This window comes from Magallana gigas, chromosome 7 (assembly GCF_963853765.1).
Source record: "Magallana gigas chromosome 7, xbMagGiga1.1, whole genome shotgun sequence".
NCBI classification, from domain to species: Eukaryota; Metazoa; Mollusca; class Bivalvia; order Ostreida; family Ostreidae; genus Magallana; species Magallana gigas.
The window spans coordinates 28,412,718-28,429,994 of record NC_088859.1 but is presented as its reverse complement, the minus strand read 5'-3'; the positions used below and the strand labels follow the sequence as shown (position 1 = coordinate 28,429,994).

Sequence of the window (17,277 nt, the reverse complement as noted above, 5' to 3'; positions counted from 1 at the left end):
ACAGGTTTATTTAACTTCATAATCCAAGTTTAGAGTGGATCGCTCGTCTTTTTATGTAGACCCCCCCCCCATTCCAAATAATAATAAAAACAATCAAAGAAAGACAACTCTAAGTACGTAATGCATGAAATAGCCTTTAGAAGCGAAGAGGTGACACAAATGTAGGACTACAGGAAATCGTTCGGGTGTCTGAGGTTAGAATTTTATAAAGTAATATAATTGTGTGCACAACATTTAAAATTTATCTTATTTTTATGAGTTATATAGATGTTAGGGTGTGACTTTTTCATATGCATGCCTTTTGGCTGTGCACAGCTGCATCAAAAGTTTAATAATAGAAAGTGAAAGTATCAAGATGCCAAATAATTCGTGAACTTTTTATTTACAATTTTTGACTTCTGTAGTAAATACAGTGTAATCAGCTATCAACCTTAAAAAAAACCCCACACATCATTTAGTGCAAACTCTTGAACAACTGTCATAAATATCTTCTCTTTTAACTAACGTTATCAATATGATAATATATTAGAACTTTATGTTCTTTGTCATGGTTTTTTTTTCATGATTAATTGATTTTTAATTGATAAAACTGAACTTTTTTTTAATATTACTATGTTTGACAAACATTTTAAGTTCTACAACCTTAATTATGAATATCTCTTGTTGGCATTGATGTTAGAAAGAGGGGGTCATTGATGTGGGAGGAAGCTGGAGTGCCCAGCTGGCGATCACCATACCCTTTCAAATACAACCACTGTCAATGACAAGGCTTTGATTGCAGCACTGAAATCAAGTGCATTGTCAACTATGGTTCTTTGACCCCCATTGTCTGTTATGCTAGCAAACTGCAGCTCTGCGCTTTATGTTTATACTTGCCTTGACTGATTGCTAGCTATTATTATGTAACCTTGTTTTGGAGTCACAAAGGTTTATTTATGTCACCATTAATGGATTGACAAATCAGAACATTTATTTAAATGGTGCAAATATTCTCTTAGTATTATTCCAAGCCGGATTTTAACCTGTCAGTATTTTTCGGTCAAGCTTAATTATATTTCACATTATTGACTATTCATCTATGTAGAATTATATAGAATATATTATTACCTAATCAAAGGGATTTTGTTGTTTTATTACAAATTAAATATTTGCGTCTATTTTGAACTGCCGGTCAATAGACTGCGATCTATTGGACCGCCGGTCAATAGACTGCGATCTATTGGACCGGCAACGTATTTCAGAACGCGGGTATGTTAATGTTACATCCTTTCGATAGTTCTCAGGGAATGTATATTCCTTTACATAGACGCTGTTTTTAATACTTAATGAAACCAAATTCAATGTTATCAAAAATAGAGTATCATATAATCTAAAGCTTTATATATGGTAAAAGACTACTTTAAATCTAATGGGTTGAAGACTCCCCCTTCTTTGTGTCAACTAATATTAAATTGAGATGTTGTAATGCATGCAACAGGTTTTGTGCATGTAAAAGATGAAAAAAAAAATCTGAGTATATTGCATAATGGCACGAAAACTATCTGCAATATGCAAATTGTAAACCCCGAAAACTAAAAAAGGAATTAGGTAATAAATCAATTATTTAATGCTTGAACAGTCAATAGACCAGAATTTTTTCCCTTGTTGCAGGGAACAGCTCAGTATGATCTATTGCCCTCGGCCGTTGACCTCGGGCAATAGATCATACTGAGCTGTTCCCTGCACCTCGGGAAAAATATTCTGGTCTATTGACTGCTCAAGCATTAAATAATTGTATACTACTGAATATAGGATAAATGTATAGTTACTGGACAAAGTAGTAACCCACAATTGGTAACTAATTGGCTGTATAACTGTTGAAGATCTAATTTAAGCTTTCTTTAAAATTTCATCCTGCGATTTATCAAATACCCTGGTAGACACAAAACTCTTTATGGTAGCTGAATTGATGTCTCAAATCTTCTCTCTGAAAACATTGAAGACAAGAATTAAAGACAGGGAAAAACTGTTTGCTAGTGTCAAAAAGCAAAATGTACATGGGGTACCCTGTATACAGTATATACTGTTACATTTAGTTGAGTAAAGAAAATTCCAAACAATTTAAATAAAATTGAATAATTTCCTATAATATTTTTATATAGAGCTCTTCAAAGAAATTATTATTGTCTAAATATAGCTATGACCTTCTAACCATCTCAAGAAAAGAGATCCAAATTTTGTATCTTACATGTTCAGAATTTTTTTGAAGGGTCTCAAAGTAATGAAATTTATTTTCTCATAAGGACTTGCCACCTTGAAGCCCATACCAAAAGCACTGAACTCCAAAACCATTGCCGTAATTTGTGCCTATACTTTAATTATCAAAGTCCTAACTGAATTAATGATCGATTGTGAAAATTGTAGAGACACATAACCTCTTTGCCAGATATGGCTCATCGATGTTTCCACAGAACTGGAATTCCATCATTCCTGAGGACCCCTTTCAAGTGTAGGAGACAGTGGGTGTCCTCATTCTTATTGGACAATGAACCTTTCAATAATTATGAGGAGCACAGGAAAAAGATGCAAAATTTCAGTGTGCCCGAATACTTCAACTTTGCTAGAGATGTTGTGGATTTCTGGGGCTCCGATAGAGTTAGTATGAGTTGTGTCCCTTTTTTAACAGATAATAATGTTCACATTCAAAACAAAAAAACAGTAACCCAGCTTAGAGACAACAGATGTATATACATAGGCGTCGGAACCGGGGGGGCTAGGGGGGGCTTAGCCCCCCCACTTTTTTTGCAAAGTTATACCTAACCATTAGAGAGGGTTCAGCCCCCCCAACTTTTTCTCGCAGGAAAGATTATTGTTCCTAAATTTACCTTGAAAGATTGAGAGGTTAGATTCAGAAGCATACTACCCCCCCCCCCCCCCCCCCCCCCACGGATTAGGATTTCCATGATTTTGGGAATTACCCTTTTTCTCAATATTTCTGAGGATTAGTCTAGCCCCCCCACTTTCAATTTGCTTCCGACGCCTATGATATACATGACATAAGGAGACTCTATGTTGGTTAGGATACAAAATTGTATAACCCAGTGCAATTATTTGTAATCAAGCTTAGAATTGGCAGATTTTGGATTAAACAATGTCAAAAATAATCAATTCAGTTCCAGATTTCTTAGTGTGTGTTTCAGTCGGAATGGACTATGAAATTGAAACGATTTACTGGTACTGTAATGTAAATTCCTTATTTTAGAGGAGTACTTAATTCTGTGATTTCGCTATTTTGTATCAAATTGCAATTGAAATTGTTGATTGAATTTATGGATTTCAATGTGATCAATGGTTCACAGTTGAAAATACTTACAATTTTTTAATGTCACAAATGTCCACTTCAGAGTCCTAAAAGTGCATCTTCGCCGGCATTATGGTGGATCGATGATCAAGGACATGAGAAAAAGTTCAATTTCCAGCAAATTTCAAGCTTGAGTAAGAGGTGAGGTCAACTCTTTTTAGCTCACCTGAGCTGAAAGCTCAAGTGAGCTATTCTGATCACATTTTGTCTGTCGTCCGTCTGTCCGTCCGTCTTCTTCTCCTTCTTCTTCTGGGGAGCAAAATCTTCTTCTCAGAAACTAATCAGCCAGGAAAGCTGAAACTTGTGTGGAAGCATCCTCAGGTAGTGTAGATTCAAAGTTGTGAAAATCATGACCCCTGGGGTTAGGTTGGGGCCACAATGGGGGGTCGAAGTTTTACATAGGAATATATAGAGTAAATCTTTAAAAATCTTCTTCTCAGAAACTAAACAGCCAGGAAAGCTGAAACTTGTGTGAAAGCATCCTCAGGTAGTGTAGATTCAAAGTTGTGAAATTCATGACCCCCGGGGGTAGGGTGGGGCCACAATGGGGGGTCGAAATTTTACATAGGAATATATAGAGTAAATCTTTAAAAATCTTCTTCTCAGAAACTAAACAGCCAGGAAAGCTGAAACTCGTGTGGAAGCATCCTCAGGTAGTGTAGATTCAAAGTTGTGAAAATCATGACCCCTGGGGTTAGGTTGGGGCCACAATGGGGGGTCAAAGTTTTACATAGGAATATATAGAGTAAATCTTTAAAAATCTTCTTCTCAGAAACTAAACAGCCAGGAAAGCTGAAACTTGTGTGGAAGCATCCTTAGGTAGTGTAGATTCAAAGTTGTGAAAATCATGACCCCCGGGGGTAGGGTGGGGCCACAATGGGGGGTCGAAGTTTTACATAGGAATATACAGAGTAAATCTTTAAAAATCTTCTTCTCAGAAACTAATCAGCCAGGAAAGCTGAAACTTGTGTGGAAGCATCCTCAGGTAGTGTAGATTCAAAGTTGTGAAAATCATGACCCCTGGGGTTAGGTTGGGGCCACAATGGGGGGTCAAAGTTTTACATAGGAATATATAGAGTAAATCTTTAAAAATCTTCTTCTCAGAAACTAAACAGCCAGGAAAGCTGAAACTTGTGTGGAAGCATCCTCAGGTAGTGTAGATTCAAAGTTGTGAAATTCATGACCCCCGGGGGTAGGGTGGGGCCACAATAGGGGGTCGAAGTTTTACATAGGAATATATAGAGTAAATCTTTAAAAATTTTCTTCTCAGAAACTAATCAGCCAGGAAAGCTGAAACTTGTGGGGAAGCATTCTCAGGTAGTGTAGATTCAAAATTGTGAAATTCATGACCCCCGGGGGTAGGGTGGGGCCACAATAGGGGGTCGAAGTTTTACATAGGAATATATAGAAGAAATCTTTAAAAATCTTCTTCTCAGAAACTAATCAGCCAGGAAAGCTGAAACTTGTGGGGAAGCATTCTCAGGTAGTGTAGATTCAAAGTTGTGAAAATCATGACCCCCGGGGGTAGGGTGGGGCCACAATGGGGGGTCAAAGTTTTACATAGGAATATATAGAGTAAATCTTTAAAAATCTTCTTCTCAGAAACTAATCAGCCAGGAAAGCTGAAACTTGTGTGGAAGCATCCTCAGGTAGTGTAGATTCAAAGTTGTGAAAATCATGAGCCCCGGGGGTAGGGTGGGGCCACAATGGGGGGTCAAAGTTTTACATAGGGATATATAGAAGAAATCTTTAAAAATCTTCTTCTCAGAAACTAATCAGCCAGGAAAGCTGAAACTTGTGTGGAAGCATCCTCAAGTAGTGTAGATTCAAAGTTGTGAAAATCATGACCCCTGGGGTTAGGTTGGGGCCACAATGGGGGGTCGAAGTTTTACATAGGAATATATAGAGTAAATCTTTAAAAATCTTCTTCTCAGAAACTAATCAGCCAGGAAAGCTGAAACTTTTGGGTATCCTCAGGTAGTGTAGATTCAAAGTTGAGAAAATCATGACCCCCTGTCTGCTCTTGTAAATATTGGCAGCAATCAGGGCTATCCGAGTTCCAAGGGGGAAAAATGGATTTTATTTATACAGGATCTACATGTATTAATGTACATTGTCCAGATTGTATTATGACTCCATTAAGCTGACTTTATCATACCTATTGTTCCTCAGGTGAGCGATGTGGCCCATGGGCCTCTTGTTATGATAATATGAAAGTATGATAAAAATTAAGCTGTATGTACTACCATGAATGTGATGGTAATACATATAAAGATTTCATTATAAAGATATAACATAGAAAACTAGTATTGTATTCAGATGAAAAAAAATACTGTATTAATATGAAAGGTTGGTGTAGAATAAAAAGAAAAATTAGAACCAAAAATAGATGCACACATCTCAATCATCAATATTTACTTGTTGGGACATACATTGCTTAATGTACGTATAATTACAAGTATGTACTATTATGTCTTAATTTTTAAATTACAACAAAATTTTTACAAAATTGATTAATATTTCTAGTAAATGTACCATGATATAGGCTATGTACATTGACAGAAACCCTAGGAAGGTCTTGCTTCTCTTATCAAAAGCAGACCGATGTATATATACATTAGGTTATTTGACAATGCTCTCACTGGCTGCAAATTTTAAATCTCGTTTTAATCATCCATGTTTTGATCTAATTAGGTTGGCTAATGTCTTTGTGAATCACTGTGGACTAAAGAAAGGGGATACTCTAATAGTCATTCTTCCCAGAATTCCAGAATGGTGGATTATATACATAGCAGCTATCAGAGCTGGTGAGAATTTGTTTTCTCAGTTGCGCAACAAGTTCATATTTCATTACATGTATAAAAAGCTTAATGCAATTTGATGCAATATCTTGGATAGAATTTTTAAAACTGGGTTTTCCCACAGAAAAATCCGGTTATTAAAATGATGAAAATGGCGGGCGGGTGGTCGGGCGGTCGGCTGCCAAAAGGGTACCCTCATTGTACGGATAACTCCTCCTACAGTTTTCAAGATAGGAAGTTGTTCTTTTGCAGATCAATTAAATATAAATTAGAGGTGTGCGTATTGCTAGGATTTTCATTTCTGATAATTTATGAGAAAAAAAAAACCAGCTTTTGAACTTAGTTATTTTTTGGCAAAATATTGCATATAGGGTACTCCATTTCACTGGATACGGTAGGTAGTGTTTATCAATTCAAGGTTGACATGTATTGATACAGTTTACAAAAAGAAAAACCCGGTTTGCTGTCACATTGACAGCTTTTCACTTGTTTTATTATCATTCATTTTACATTAAAAAAGAATTTTAAAAAATGTTCTGTTTTGTGTAGAACCCCTAATTCATTCAAGTTTTCTGAGAATTTCTATTGTATATATCGCGACTGTTAAATTCCAAGATAATCAGTAGACTAGTTTTCGCTTATTTGCGATTACTTTAAATTTATTTATTGTAAAAAATACAATATGCAGAAACTATATCAGGTATTATTTGGTATTAGAAACTTTTTGAATTGTAGTAATTGAAAAAAATGGCTGACACTAATAAAAAAAAAAGGTTTCATACAACAGGTATTCACTCCATTTTTGCAACTTATTTTGTGACATGTGAAAAAAATAACTGATGTTTGGTATGTTTACTGTAATATGAATAAAAGAGAGAGAGAGAGAGAGAGAGAGAGAGAGAACAAGTTCCATGTTTTAATGTTTATTTTATTAGGTATAATAGTGAGTTCTGGGACCACACAGCTAAGACCCAAAGACATAGAGCTCAGACTGAAGTCCTCTGGAGCCAACTGTATCATCACAGACAGCTCTAGTGTACAGAATGTGGAGAAGGTACATGTTCATAATAATTAATGATAGAAGCATTGCAGCCATGAAAGCATATTACTTATTAGGGTTTCATATAAAACATGAGGAAATAATATCCGCGTAAAATCGGGAGAATTAAGCACCCATCGCAGATTTTAAAATTTGACATCTATTTTTCTGACAGTACTGAATTATTATAAGAAATTTTAATATAAATTCCTGCTCCTGATTTTATATTCTAAAGATCTGACACGAAACGGCAGTATATTCTGTAATTCAGTTCTCATGTAAAATAAGGAATTTACTGTAAATCATGTCTTACTGGTGACTGATGCTGAATGAGCTAGATTCCAGCCTTAAATTCTTTTATTACATACTATTGTGCTCTGTGGTTGAACACAGCTTCTATTTCACACAGGTCATCAATAACTGTGCAGGGGTCCAGAGCAAGATTTATATAGGGCAAAAATCTGACACCCTGTAAGTGAATTTACTAACTGACCACATGTTGATAGAGGGATGTGCTGCATACTAACTTAACAAGGGACTTAATGTATAACCTTTTTGTATGCCTTGATTAACATGCACCCATGTATTTTGAAAAGAGCAAGCTATAGGGAAGTTTTAATTGTTAAAGTCTCAATGAGGTTTTCTTATGGTTTAAAAAAGTCTTTAAAAAATGTTCAATGTAGAAATTTATATATAATTCAATGACAAGAATAATATGTGTAATGATATATAAAAAAAGAATAATCAAAACACGTTTGCAAAAGGTATTAGCTCTGTAGCAGAAAAAGAAGTACCATAGTAAGATTATACTCTAATATACAGTAAAACACGGTTATAGCGAACACGCTTATAATGAATTGATGCTTACAGCGAAGTGATTTTCATCCCCTGAGACTTTATAACATGTTGTAAACTTGACAGATATAACGAATTACGCTTATAACGAAGTAAAATCGCCCGTCCCTAGCACTTCGTTATAAGCATGTTTTACTGTATACTTTAAGTGAAACAGTTATTCATCAAAAGTTAATTTGGTTGAGACATGCATGCATCATCATACTGATAGCTTTTGTGCAAGTTTTTTGCTTTTCAACTGGTGTCGGTGTAATGGAGGAATGAGGGTTACGGTGCATCAACCCTTTGTTCACTAATACGTCAATGTATCATTATAATTTTTTGTTTTAAAGTGAGAATGCATGATTGTACAAAAGACACTGGTGTTGCTTTAAATGCACTCAATTTAAGCACACTATGCAGGAGTAAATTGAATTATACTGGTGTTGCTTTAAATGCACTCAATTTTAGCACACTATGCAGGAGTAAATTGAATTATACCCAAAAAGGACTTGTTGATAAGTTTTTTCCAGATATGTACTAAGTTATATTTCTAAATATCCAGATGGCAATGAACCCTTAACCAGATCAATACTGACAAATTTGCTTTCTATGTTTGTATGTGTACTAAAACTTGCTTCTAATATTTTAGTGACACATGAATACATTAATTAATTAAGTTATTGTATGTAATAATTTTACAAAAATAACAATTTATAAAGATATTAAAGATGTTATGTATTGTATAATATATAAGGAGTTCTGAATTAAAACCCAAGGTACAAATATTCAATTATGCATTGAATGCTTATTTTTGGATGTCATTGGTCCTATAACCGCGCGTTAGCGCAGTATGATAATTTGTCGGCACAGCCTTGGTGTGTTATAGGACTTACAACATCCAAAAATAAGCATTCAATGCTTATATATATTTATGTTCCTGTTGATGTTTATCTGTATGAAGTATTTGTGTATCGTCGCTTTAAGTTGGAATAACATCATCACAAAATGGCTGGCCTCTGAATGAAATGACATTTAAAAGAATTTAAAAGAATTTTATTCCATAGCCAAGTGGATAAAGTGTTGGGCTTGTGATCTATACATCCCGACTTCAAATTTTTCGCTGATATTACATACCGTACATGTATGTACAGTTTAGCTATCATATCTTTCACAATCAAATAATTCCCTGTTAATTTGAGTTACTTAAAATATCCAATTGTGTTATTCAACCTTAAAGCACTAGCCATTATTACATTTGCTCTTATTCAGGGATATGAAACATACATGGAACAGCCAAATTGACATGTTATTTAGTTTGCTTCCGTTACTAAAAATATTAGTGCTAGATACCTTGCATAGAAAAATCTTTTTTATTAACAAATTAGTAATACTATGATTTAACAATTATTTTTCATAAGTACACATAAATTTAATTATAATAGTTTGAAAGTTTCAGTTAATCTTACATTTGTAAATAATTATTCAAAACGCATGATGACGTTTATAGTTGTGCTCATGCACCTTGAAAAGGCTAAGTGTTTTTTACAGGAAATCGAACGTCACAGATTTCCAATGCATAAACATAAGGGAAAATGTACACTGAATTTCATTATGTAAAATACTAAATATTGAATTTTGATTGATATATTATAGACCTGGATGGAAAAATTATAAAGAGCTCATGGATAAATCCACAGAGGAGTTTGAGGTACCGTAATATTTCTTTCTATATTTTCTTTATGACTATCTTAATATTGTATGTTATGAATATACAGTAAAATATAAATACGGTATTTTATATATAATATAAATAATTATTAAAGTAAGCAGCTCTTTAAAATAAGCAGCTTTTGAAAATTTGTAAGCTCCTTATTTCCTGCAAACAAATAAATGTAATTATAAGCATGTTTAAAGACAAGATGTATTTGAGAATCCCACACCTAGATTATATTTCTGCTGATTCACAAAAAATTATGAATCATGTTCTAAAAACATAATGGGCTATAAATGGAAGAAAAAAAAAATAGAGTTATACTAGTATGTTTGTATCTATTTATATTTTGGACAAAAAAAAACCCATAGTGTAGTTATAAAACCCATACTGGTACAAATAAGAGCAAAAAGCCTAAATATTCTCTCTCAAAAGTAAGCCTCGAGGCTTAAATTTAATCACTGGATTGGTCAACTTCCTTACCGAATATAGAAATAAGATGCAAAGGGAAGGTCCAGACTTAAACCTACTCAAGCTAGAATTTGTCATCATTATTGCAGCCTACATAGAAAAAATAGATATCCTTGACAGATGCTGAAAATTTGATTTCAAAGATTGTATGATGTAATGTAATTATTTTTAGTTGTCAGTTGGAATAAGAAGAGTCCCATGGGCTACATAGCTAAATCCCAAAGTACTTAATGCAAGCATCTTTCAAGTTTTAATAAATCAGTGATCATATTTCATGTTTACGTGTAGTTTTAACAAGCATGTTGAATTTATTCACTGAAAAAAATATTTTTTCCTTATCAAAGAGATATATTGGTACTGATGAAAAGAAATGTTTTAAACAAATGTGCCAATGATTTGAACCCACATAAGAGACAGTACTTGTATTAATTTCACATTTAAGATACTATTTTTTATTGAAGAATAAAATAGAGTAGCAGCTTTATACTATACAAGCAAATACTATTTTTAAATTCATGTAAAGACATATTATTCATATTAATATAATTTTTGACTGCAACATAACATAACTTTGACATTAGAAGGAATACCCAGCATTTGTTGGTGTTTTGTAGACAATCAACTCTAGGTCTGATGAGCCCATGACCTTGTATTTCACCAGTGGTACAACAGGTGCTCCCAAGATGGCTGAACATACACATGGAAGTCTGGGATTTGGACATTTTGTAACTGCCAGGTATTGGTATACCGGTAAATATAATTGCTTTAAAATGAAGACTACCAGGTATGACTTCTCATGCCATGACCTTTTCAAAGAACATTTCATGATAATTACACTGTCCTGTGTAACTTAGGATCCATGAATGATTCATTGTCACATACATGTATTTACATCTACCAAATATTATTCCCTCTATTTCTTACGGAAACTTACAGTTAATTCATAGCTCTATAGAAACAGCCAGATTGAAATCTACACGCCCCGTTTATTGATTGGTCGAAATCTACAGCGACTGAAACTGACAAGAAAGTGACAGGACCAAACTTGACATGCCCAGTTTATCGATTGGTCGAGATCTACAACTACCTAGGAAAAATCACGGACTGCACGAAATAATCATGGCGATGTCAGACTCAAAGTCTCACAGGAGATGATTTGGCTGTTTCTTTTAGTTAACGTACTTACGTACCTTAACAGTAATTTAGTGAATTTTACTTACTTTTCATAATCAATTTATCAATTGGCTAAAAGAAAGATGTTTACTAAATATAAACAATAAAATGCTTTCTTTGATGATTCATTTGGGTAATGAAAGTAGCGATCATTGCAGAAAAAATTTACATAACCCGCTAACGCGGGTTATGTATTTTTTCTGCAATGTCGGTCGCTACCTTCAAATCCCGAATGAATCACCAAAGAAAGCAATTTATTGTTTAAATGAACGCATTATTCTGTAAATCAGTTTTAAATGGAAAATATGGTATGGCCGGTAAAGTTAAATTTTTGTATACATCTACTTGTGTCTTGTACATGCAATCTTCATGTCCTGGACAGGAATACATGTATGTATCTTGATAGAATTAGTCATTTATGTATGCATACAAAAATCATAAAATTCATGTAAGCTGATAATTAAGTTTTTTGATACTGTTAACGTACTAAATTTGGCTGTGTAATCTATTTATTAGAGCTTTTGGTGGAATGCAGCTTGCGCTAAATCAAGTACATGTACCCTGTACGTCGCTAAATGCCATGCATATATGTATAAGAATAGTCATATTCAGGAATACGCTAATTCAAATCCACGGCAACTATAGTTTGTTCAAAAACAAATTTCCGCCAAATATTGTACACTCCAAATATGATATGTTTACAGTATCTTGGTAAGAAAACAAAAAAAGAATTATCCTACTTTTACAGATACATGCTGGATGTCTTTCACAATGATGTGGTTTGGAACATTTCCGACACTGGATGGGCTAAGGCAGGATACAGCAGTTTATTTGCTACCTGGCTAAGAGGAGCGTGTGTGTTTGCACACCAGACCAGCAGATTCGATGCTGGGGAGTTCTTAGAGGTACACGTATTATCTCATACAGTTGTCGCCAATATTTCTCCACTATAAGAGTGTCAAAGTCTATGCTGATATTAAAGTGTAACTTTCAGAAGTGTAACTTCATGGAGAAGGCTTACATAGGCATTGCCTGCTGCCTAATCCATTTTGTAAATGTATATTTGCATAATAAAATATGTTCAAATCAAATCAGAAGTGTAACTTTTAGTACTGTTTTGTTTCACAAGTTTATTATAAGCAAGGTTAGGTGGTTGGTGCCATATTTTATTGTATAAACAAAATCAAAAGATATAAGATATTACTGTAAATGACTTGTTCATGGATTTTCTGATTGTTTTCAGATTTTAGATAGAAACCAAGCCATTAATGTGTTTTGTGTGCCGCCAACCGCATTAAGACTGATTGTGAAGGAGAATTTGTCCAAATATACACATCTCCACAAGGTCAAGTGTCTAAGTGCAGGAGAACCAGTGGTAAGTATTTAGTTCCATGTACGGTAATTAAATTCAGTTTTAAATGATACGCATGAATCATGTGCTTCATTTGTTGCTTTTCTCTTTTTCCTAGAACCCAGAACTTCTAGAAGAGTGGCAGGAGGGAACAAGAGGGGGGCATGTATATGAAGCATATGGACAAAGTGAAACAGTGAGCTAGCTAATTTCATTTATTCTTGTTCATGCATAATTATAACGGTAAATTCACTGAGTAATAATTTTTTCGCCTCTTCCACCAGAAAATAGATTGTATGTTATTTTTAATATACTTTTAATTAATTAGGTATTCCTGTGTGGGACTTACCCCTGTATTAAGATCAAGCCTGGCTCCATGGGAAAACCCGCGCCTGGAATTGATCTTGAGGTGATTTATAATTCTAAATATAAGGCTTAAAACTTTTTTGTGTTTAGGGTCTCTTATGTACCGGGAATTCTTTTTGTTAGTTTACTTTTCTCAAATCCAGGAAGAGACATCTTGAAATGAAAGGATATTGTAATATGTCAAAGATTATGTATTATTTGTCCATATATTTTGTACGACATGAATATATACATGTATTACCATGTACAGTAAATTCTTGTCAGAAGCAAATGCACTGTGACGTACTTCTTGTACAAATTTTATCCTGATGCAAAGAGTGGATGTATTAGGGCAACACTTGCCAGCTGTATTGCCTGCAATATTTGTCACTGTAACATGTCCTCGCAGATTGTTGATGAAGAAGGAAACATCCTGCCGAACAATGTGGAGGGAAACGTTGGACTGAGAGTCAAACCTCACCGACCAGTGGGTCTCTTCACTAAATACGTGGTAAAGTCTCCAAATCAACTCAACTAGTGTGTTCTTAAATAATTCATGTACATGTGAATTTCTCTAGCTGCAGGTCTGTAGCTCCTGTTTTGAAAAAATTTGGATAGACAACCTGGTCATGTGCTATGACCCAGGTCATCCGTTCTAATTTTTTTCAGACCAGGAGCTAAAGACCTTTAGCAAGCATTGCACTCTTTCAATACCTTATTTGGACTTTATCTTTTTACACTTTTTGTGAAATAATTATGTTATGCAAAATTGTAAACCAGCTTTTATTCGTGACTATTTTGTAATTTACCAAAGATATACGTGTACTAGTTTGCATTTAATATTTTTTGCGAACAAAATTTAGACTTTGTGGAATATAATATACCATAGGCATTCAAAGACTGAAACATGGCGAGAAAAATTCTCGACGATGCAGCTCTCGTGAACCTTGAGAAAATTTCTCGCATGTATATAAAATTTGGTTTACTTTATGCTTACAGTGTATACTGTTAGTTACATGAAGGTTTATTACCGTATTTAATTTAAGTCATATGAAATAGATTCTAGAATGGTTATGCTGTGATAACTGTGCAAAAAAATTTGAATGATTTCACAATATTTGAAGACCAAATAAACCACCCAGCCCTATACTACATACCGGTACTGTTATTTTTAGGATGATGAGAAGCGAACCCAGTCTGTGTATCAGGGAGATTTCTATATGACGGGTGATAAAGCTGTCAGGGATGATGATGGTTACTTCTGGTTTGTAGGAAGAGCAGACGACATCATACTAACAGCTGGGTAAGGATCCACTGGAAAAAATATTTTGTAGTACATGTTTTATTAATATACTTTCATGTTAAATACTGAAATCTGATTGGTTTAGACGCAGTTGGTAATCCGTTCTATTACCCTCAGCGTTAGCAACACACTTGGCAACGGGTAACACAACGAATTGTTACATGCGCGTAAATTATGCGCGTACAGTTCGCCGTTGAATTCACTTCATTTCTATATAAAAGGAGTAAAATTCTCTTTAAAATTAAGACATTCAGTATAATAAAATAAATAGTGCCTGTTTGGGAGGGTAACTGTTGAAATTGACACCCCTCAAAAACCATTGTCAACCTCCACTTTGCGTCGGTTGACAATGGTTGTCTCGGGGTGTCAATTTCAACAGTTACCCTTCCAAACAGGCACTATTTATATAATAACACATACTTGTGCCTTGATCTCTTTTTACGGATAAGTTTGACATGCTCAACAAGAAGAAGAATGGCAAATGGTCAGCAAAACTTAATGTTTACCTTTTCTTAATGACAGATACCGAATTGGTCCGTTTGAGGTGGAGAGTGCTTTGATAGAGCACCCTGCTGTTTTGGAATCAGCTGTAGTCAGTAGCCCAGATCAAGTCCGAGGGGAGGTAATTATGACAGTTATTGTACACATAGGCATGACATACATATATATATATACTTTAAACTTGGGCTGGTAGGGGGGGGTGAAAATTATGGTGTTTTTATAATATTCTAGAATGGTATATTTAAATTCTAGCAAATTTGTTTTTAAATTTAAGAATTGGTGACTATAAAAACAAGGTAACACAATATTTATTTGCTATGGAACTTTTAGCAGTTGCAATAAAACTGCAGAAATTTCTAAAAAAAAAAATACATGTAGCATCTAGCTTATCACTTCAGTTATACAGCATGCTACTTATAATAATTTCAGTACCAGGTGCATGCGCAAACAAAATGTATTTGCATTATTTTTTTCTGCAACATATGAGTTTATCATTTTTGTCTTTTGGGGTTACACAGGGTTCTGAAACCCAGACCATGACATAATTTACAATACACCACAAAACAGTCAAAATTGCATGATTTATCTATTGCGGTACTTAAAACAGTCTTTGTCTTTATAAAGGAGACTGGGTGGTTAACAAATTACTCATACAATTTTCCTAAAATTTTTAGATACTTGAACTAATTTTTTTTTGCTATCAACTATTATTAAGTAAAGAAAAATTCCAAATATTTCAGCTTCAAAATTTGCACATATTCTTGTATCTCTAGCTTTCTTCTCAGGGAGATCAATATACCAGTACATGTCTAAAAATTGCCACCACAATAATTACACTCTAGACCTATAATTATATTAAAGAGTCAGAAAAGGAGTGTGCATGCATTGGGGGATGCTTTGTATGAAAAACTCATTCAACATGTACTTAATGGTATATTTAACAGGTTGTAAAAGCATTTGTAATTAGAACTGAAAAGTACAAAACAAGAGATGAAGGGGAATTACGAAAAGAACTCCAAGAGCATGTCAAATCCATAACTGCTCCCTACAAATACCCAAGAAAGGTTGGCATGTTTATAAATCTTTTATCATCTTCATGTTTTCATGAGAATTAATAAAAAAATTAAAAAAATAATTATATTGGGTATGAGTTATATAACAATAAGTAAGATTGATTAATTTACTCTTCATGTAGATTGACTTTGTTGAAGAACTACCTAAAACTGTCAGTGGAAAGATTCGCAGAGTGGAGTTGCGCAATCGAGAATGGGGAAGAGAGTAGATTCGAATTATATAGGAGCCAGCTGATTACTTGGGGGAATTTTATTGAAAACAAGGGAAGAATGACTTGTGATTCCAATGAAAAGAAATCACTGAATGAAAGACGCACGTTCTGATGATATTTTTTTACAGTGTTAAGAAAAGTTTTTGGAGGTTCTAAAGAACTCTTTTACCACACCATAAGGCAGTCCTTTACGAACTCTGTCCAGAAAAAAAAATTATCACTGGTTAATTGCTATATAAGATTTTCATAAATAGAAGTCAGATAACAGTGTTCTTAACATTACAATAAGAAAATTTCTGTACCAAAAAGTGTCCAGTGTACATCAATGGTTTAATTTTTTTGAATTGTTTTTCCATATCCAACTTCTAAATAAACACGATTGTGGCCAAGTGACCTTTAAAAGTAAAGGTCAAAGGTGAATAACTGGAGAAGTTTTAAAAATTGGAGGAAAAAACCCAAAACAAATGAAAATATTAACATTTTTTAATTGTTACTGAATTAGTATAATTATATATATATATCACTCATTCAGGCATTGTTGCTAATGTGGCCCATGTTGACGTTTTGAAATTTTGTGTTTCCAAGATCAATAAGGCATTTGTTTTGTTTTAATTGTTTTATGTCCAATTACTCTATATATATTTACATGTACCTCTGTATTTTGTATACAGAATGTAATTTATATTTCATGTATCAGTATATACAATTCTATATAAAAGATTTTGAATTTGAAAGACCAATTTTTCATCTTTGATCAATGTGCAACCATATTATAGTTGACAATAAACTGCACCATCCTTAATTTAATACCAGAGCAAATATTGCTGATATCGGGGAAAAATATTACATTAATTCATGACATTTTCACATTCAGTCTTTTCAGGTACATTATAAAACTAACTTTACAATGTAATTATTAATCAATGTGAACTTTTATTATCATCCAAAAATTCTGGATGGATGAGTTCTAGCTACCTATATTAGAGCACATACTGATATTCTGAAACCACAAGTATACTGGGTTTAAGCAACATTTTCACCTGGAATGGAAGTGTCTACTTTGTCCAATCAAAATGACAGAGGTCAAAGGTCAAGTTATAAATAATGCATACTTAATCTT

At 33.9% G+C, this 17,277-nt stretch overlaps 1 protein-coding gene across 1 annotated transcript; it reads left to right on the top strand.

Annotated features, from left to right (window-relative positions):
- The first annotated feature begins 106 nt into the window (after positions 1–106).
- LOC105339855 (acyl-coenzyme A synthetase ACSM3, mitochondrial) lies at positions 107–16,891 on the top strand. Its single transcript, XM_034456558.2, has 17 exons — positions 107–194; positions 2,404–2,634; positions 3,384–3,481; positions 6,035–6,147; positions 7,077–7,195; positions 7,590–7,651; positions 9,671–9,725; positions 10,814–10,935; positions 12,121–12,277; positions 12,616–12,747; positions 12,842–12,919; positions 13,052–13,132; positions 13,478–13,579; positions 14,244–14,371; positions 14,894–14,993; positions 15,817–15,936; positions 16,068–16,891. The coding sequence occupies exons 2-17, from the start codon at positions 2,428–2,430 to the stop codon at positions 16,152–16,154; spliced, it is 1,761 nt and encodes a 586-aa protein (XP_034312449.2). The 5' UTR covers positions 107–194; positions 2,404–2,427; the 3' UTR covers positions 16,155–16,891.
- The last annotated feature ends 386 nt before the right edge of the window (positions 16,892–17,277 follow it).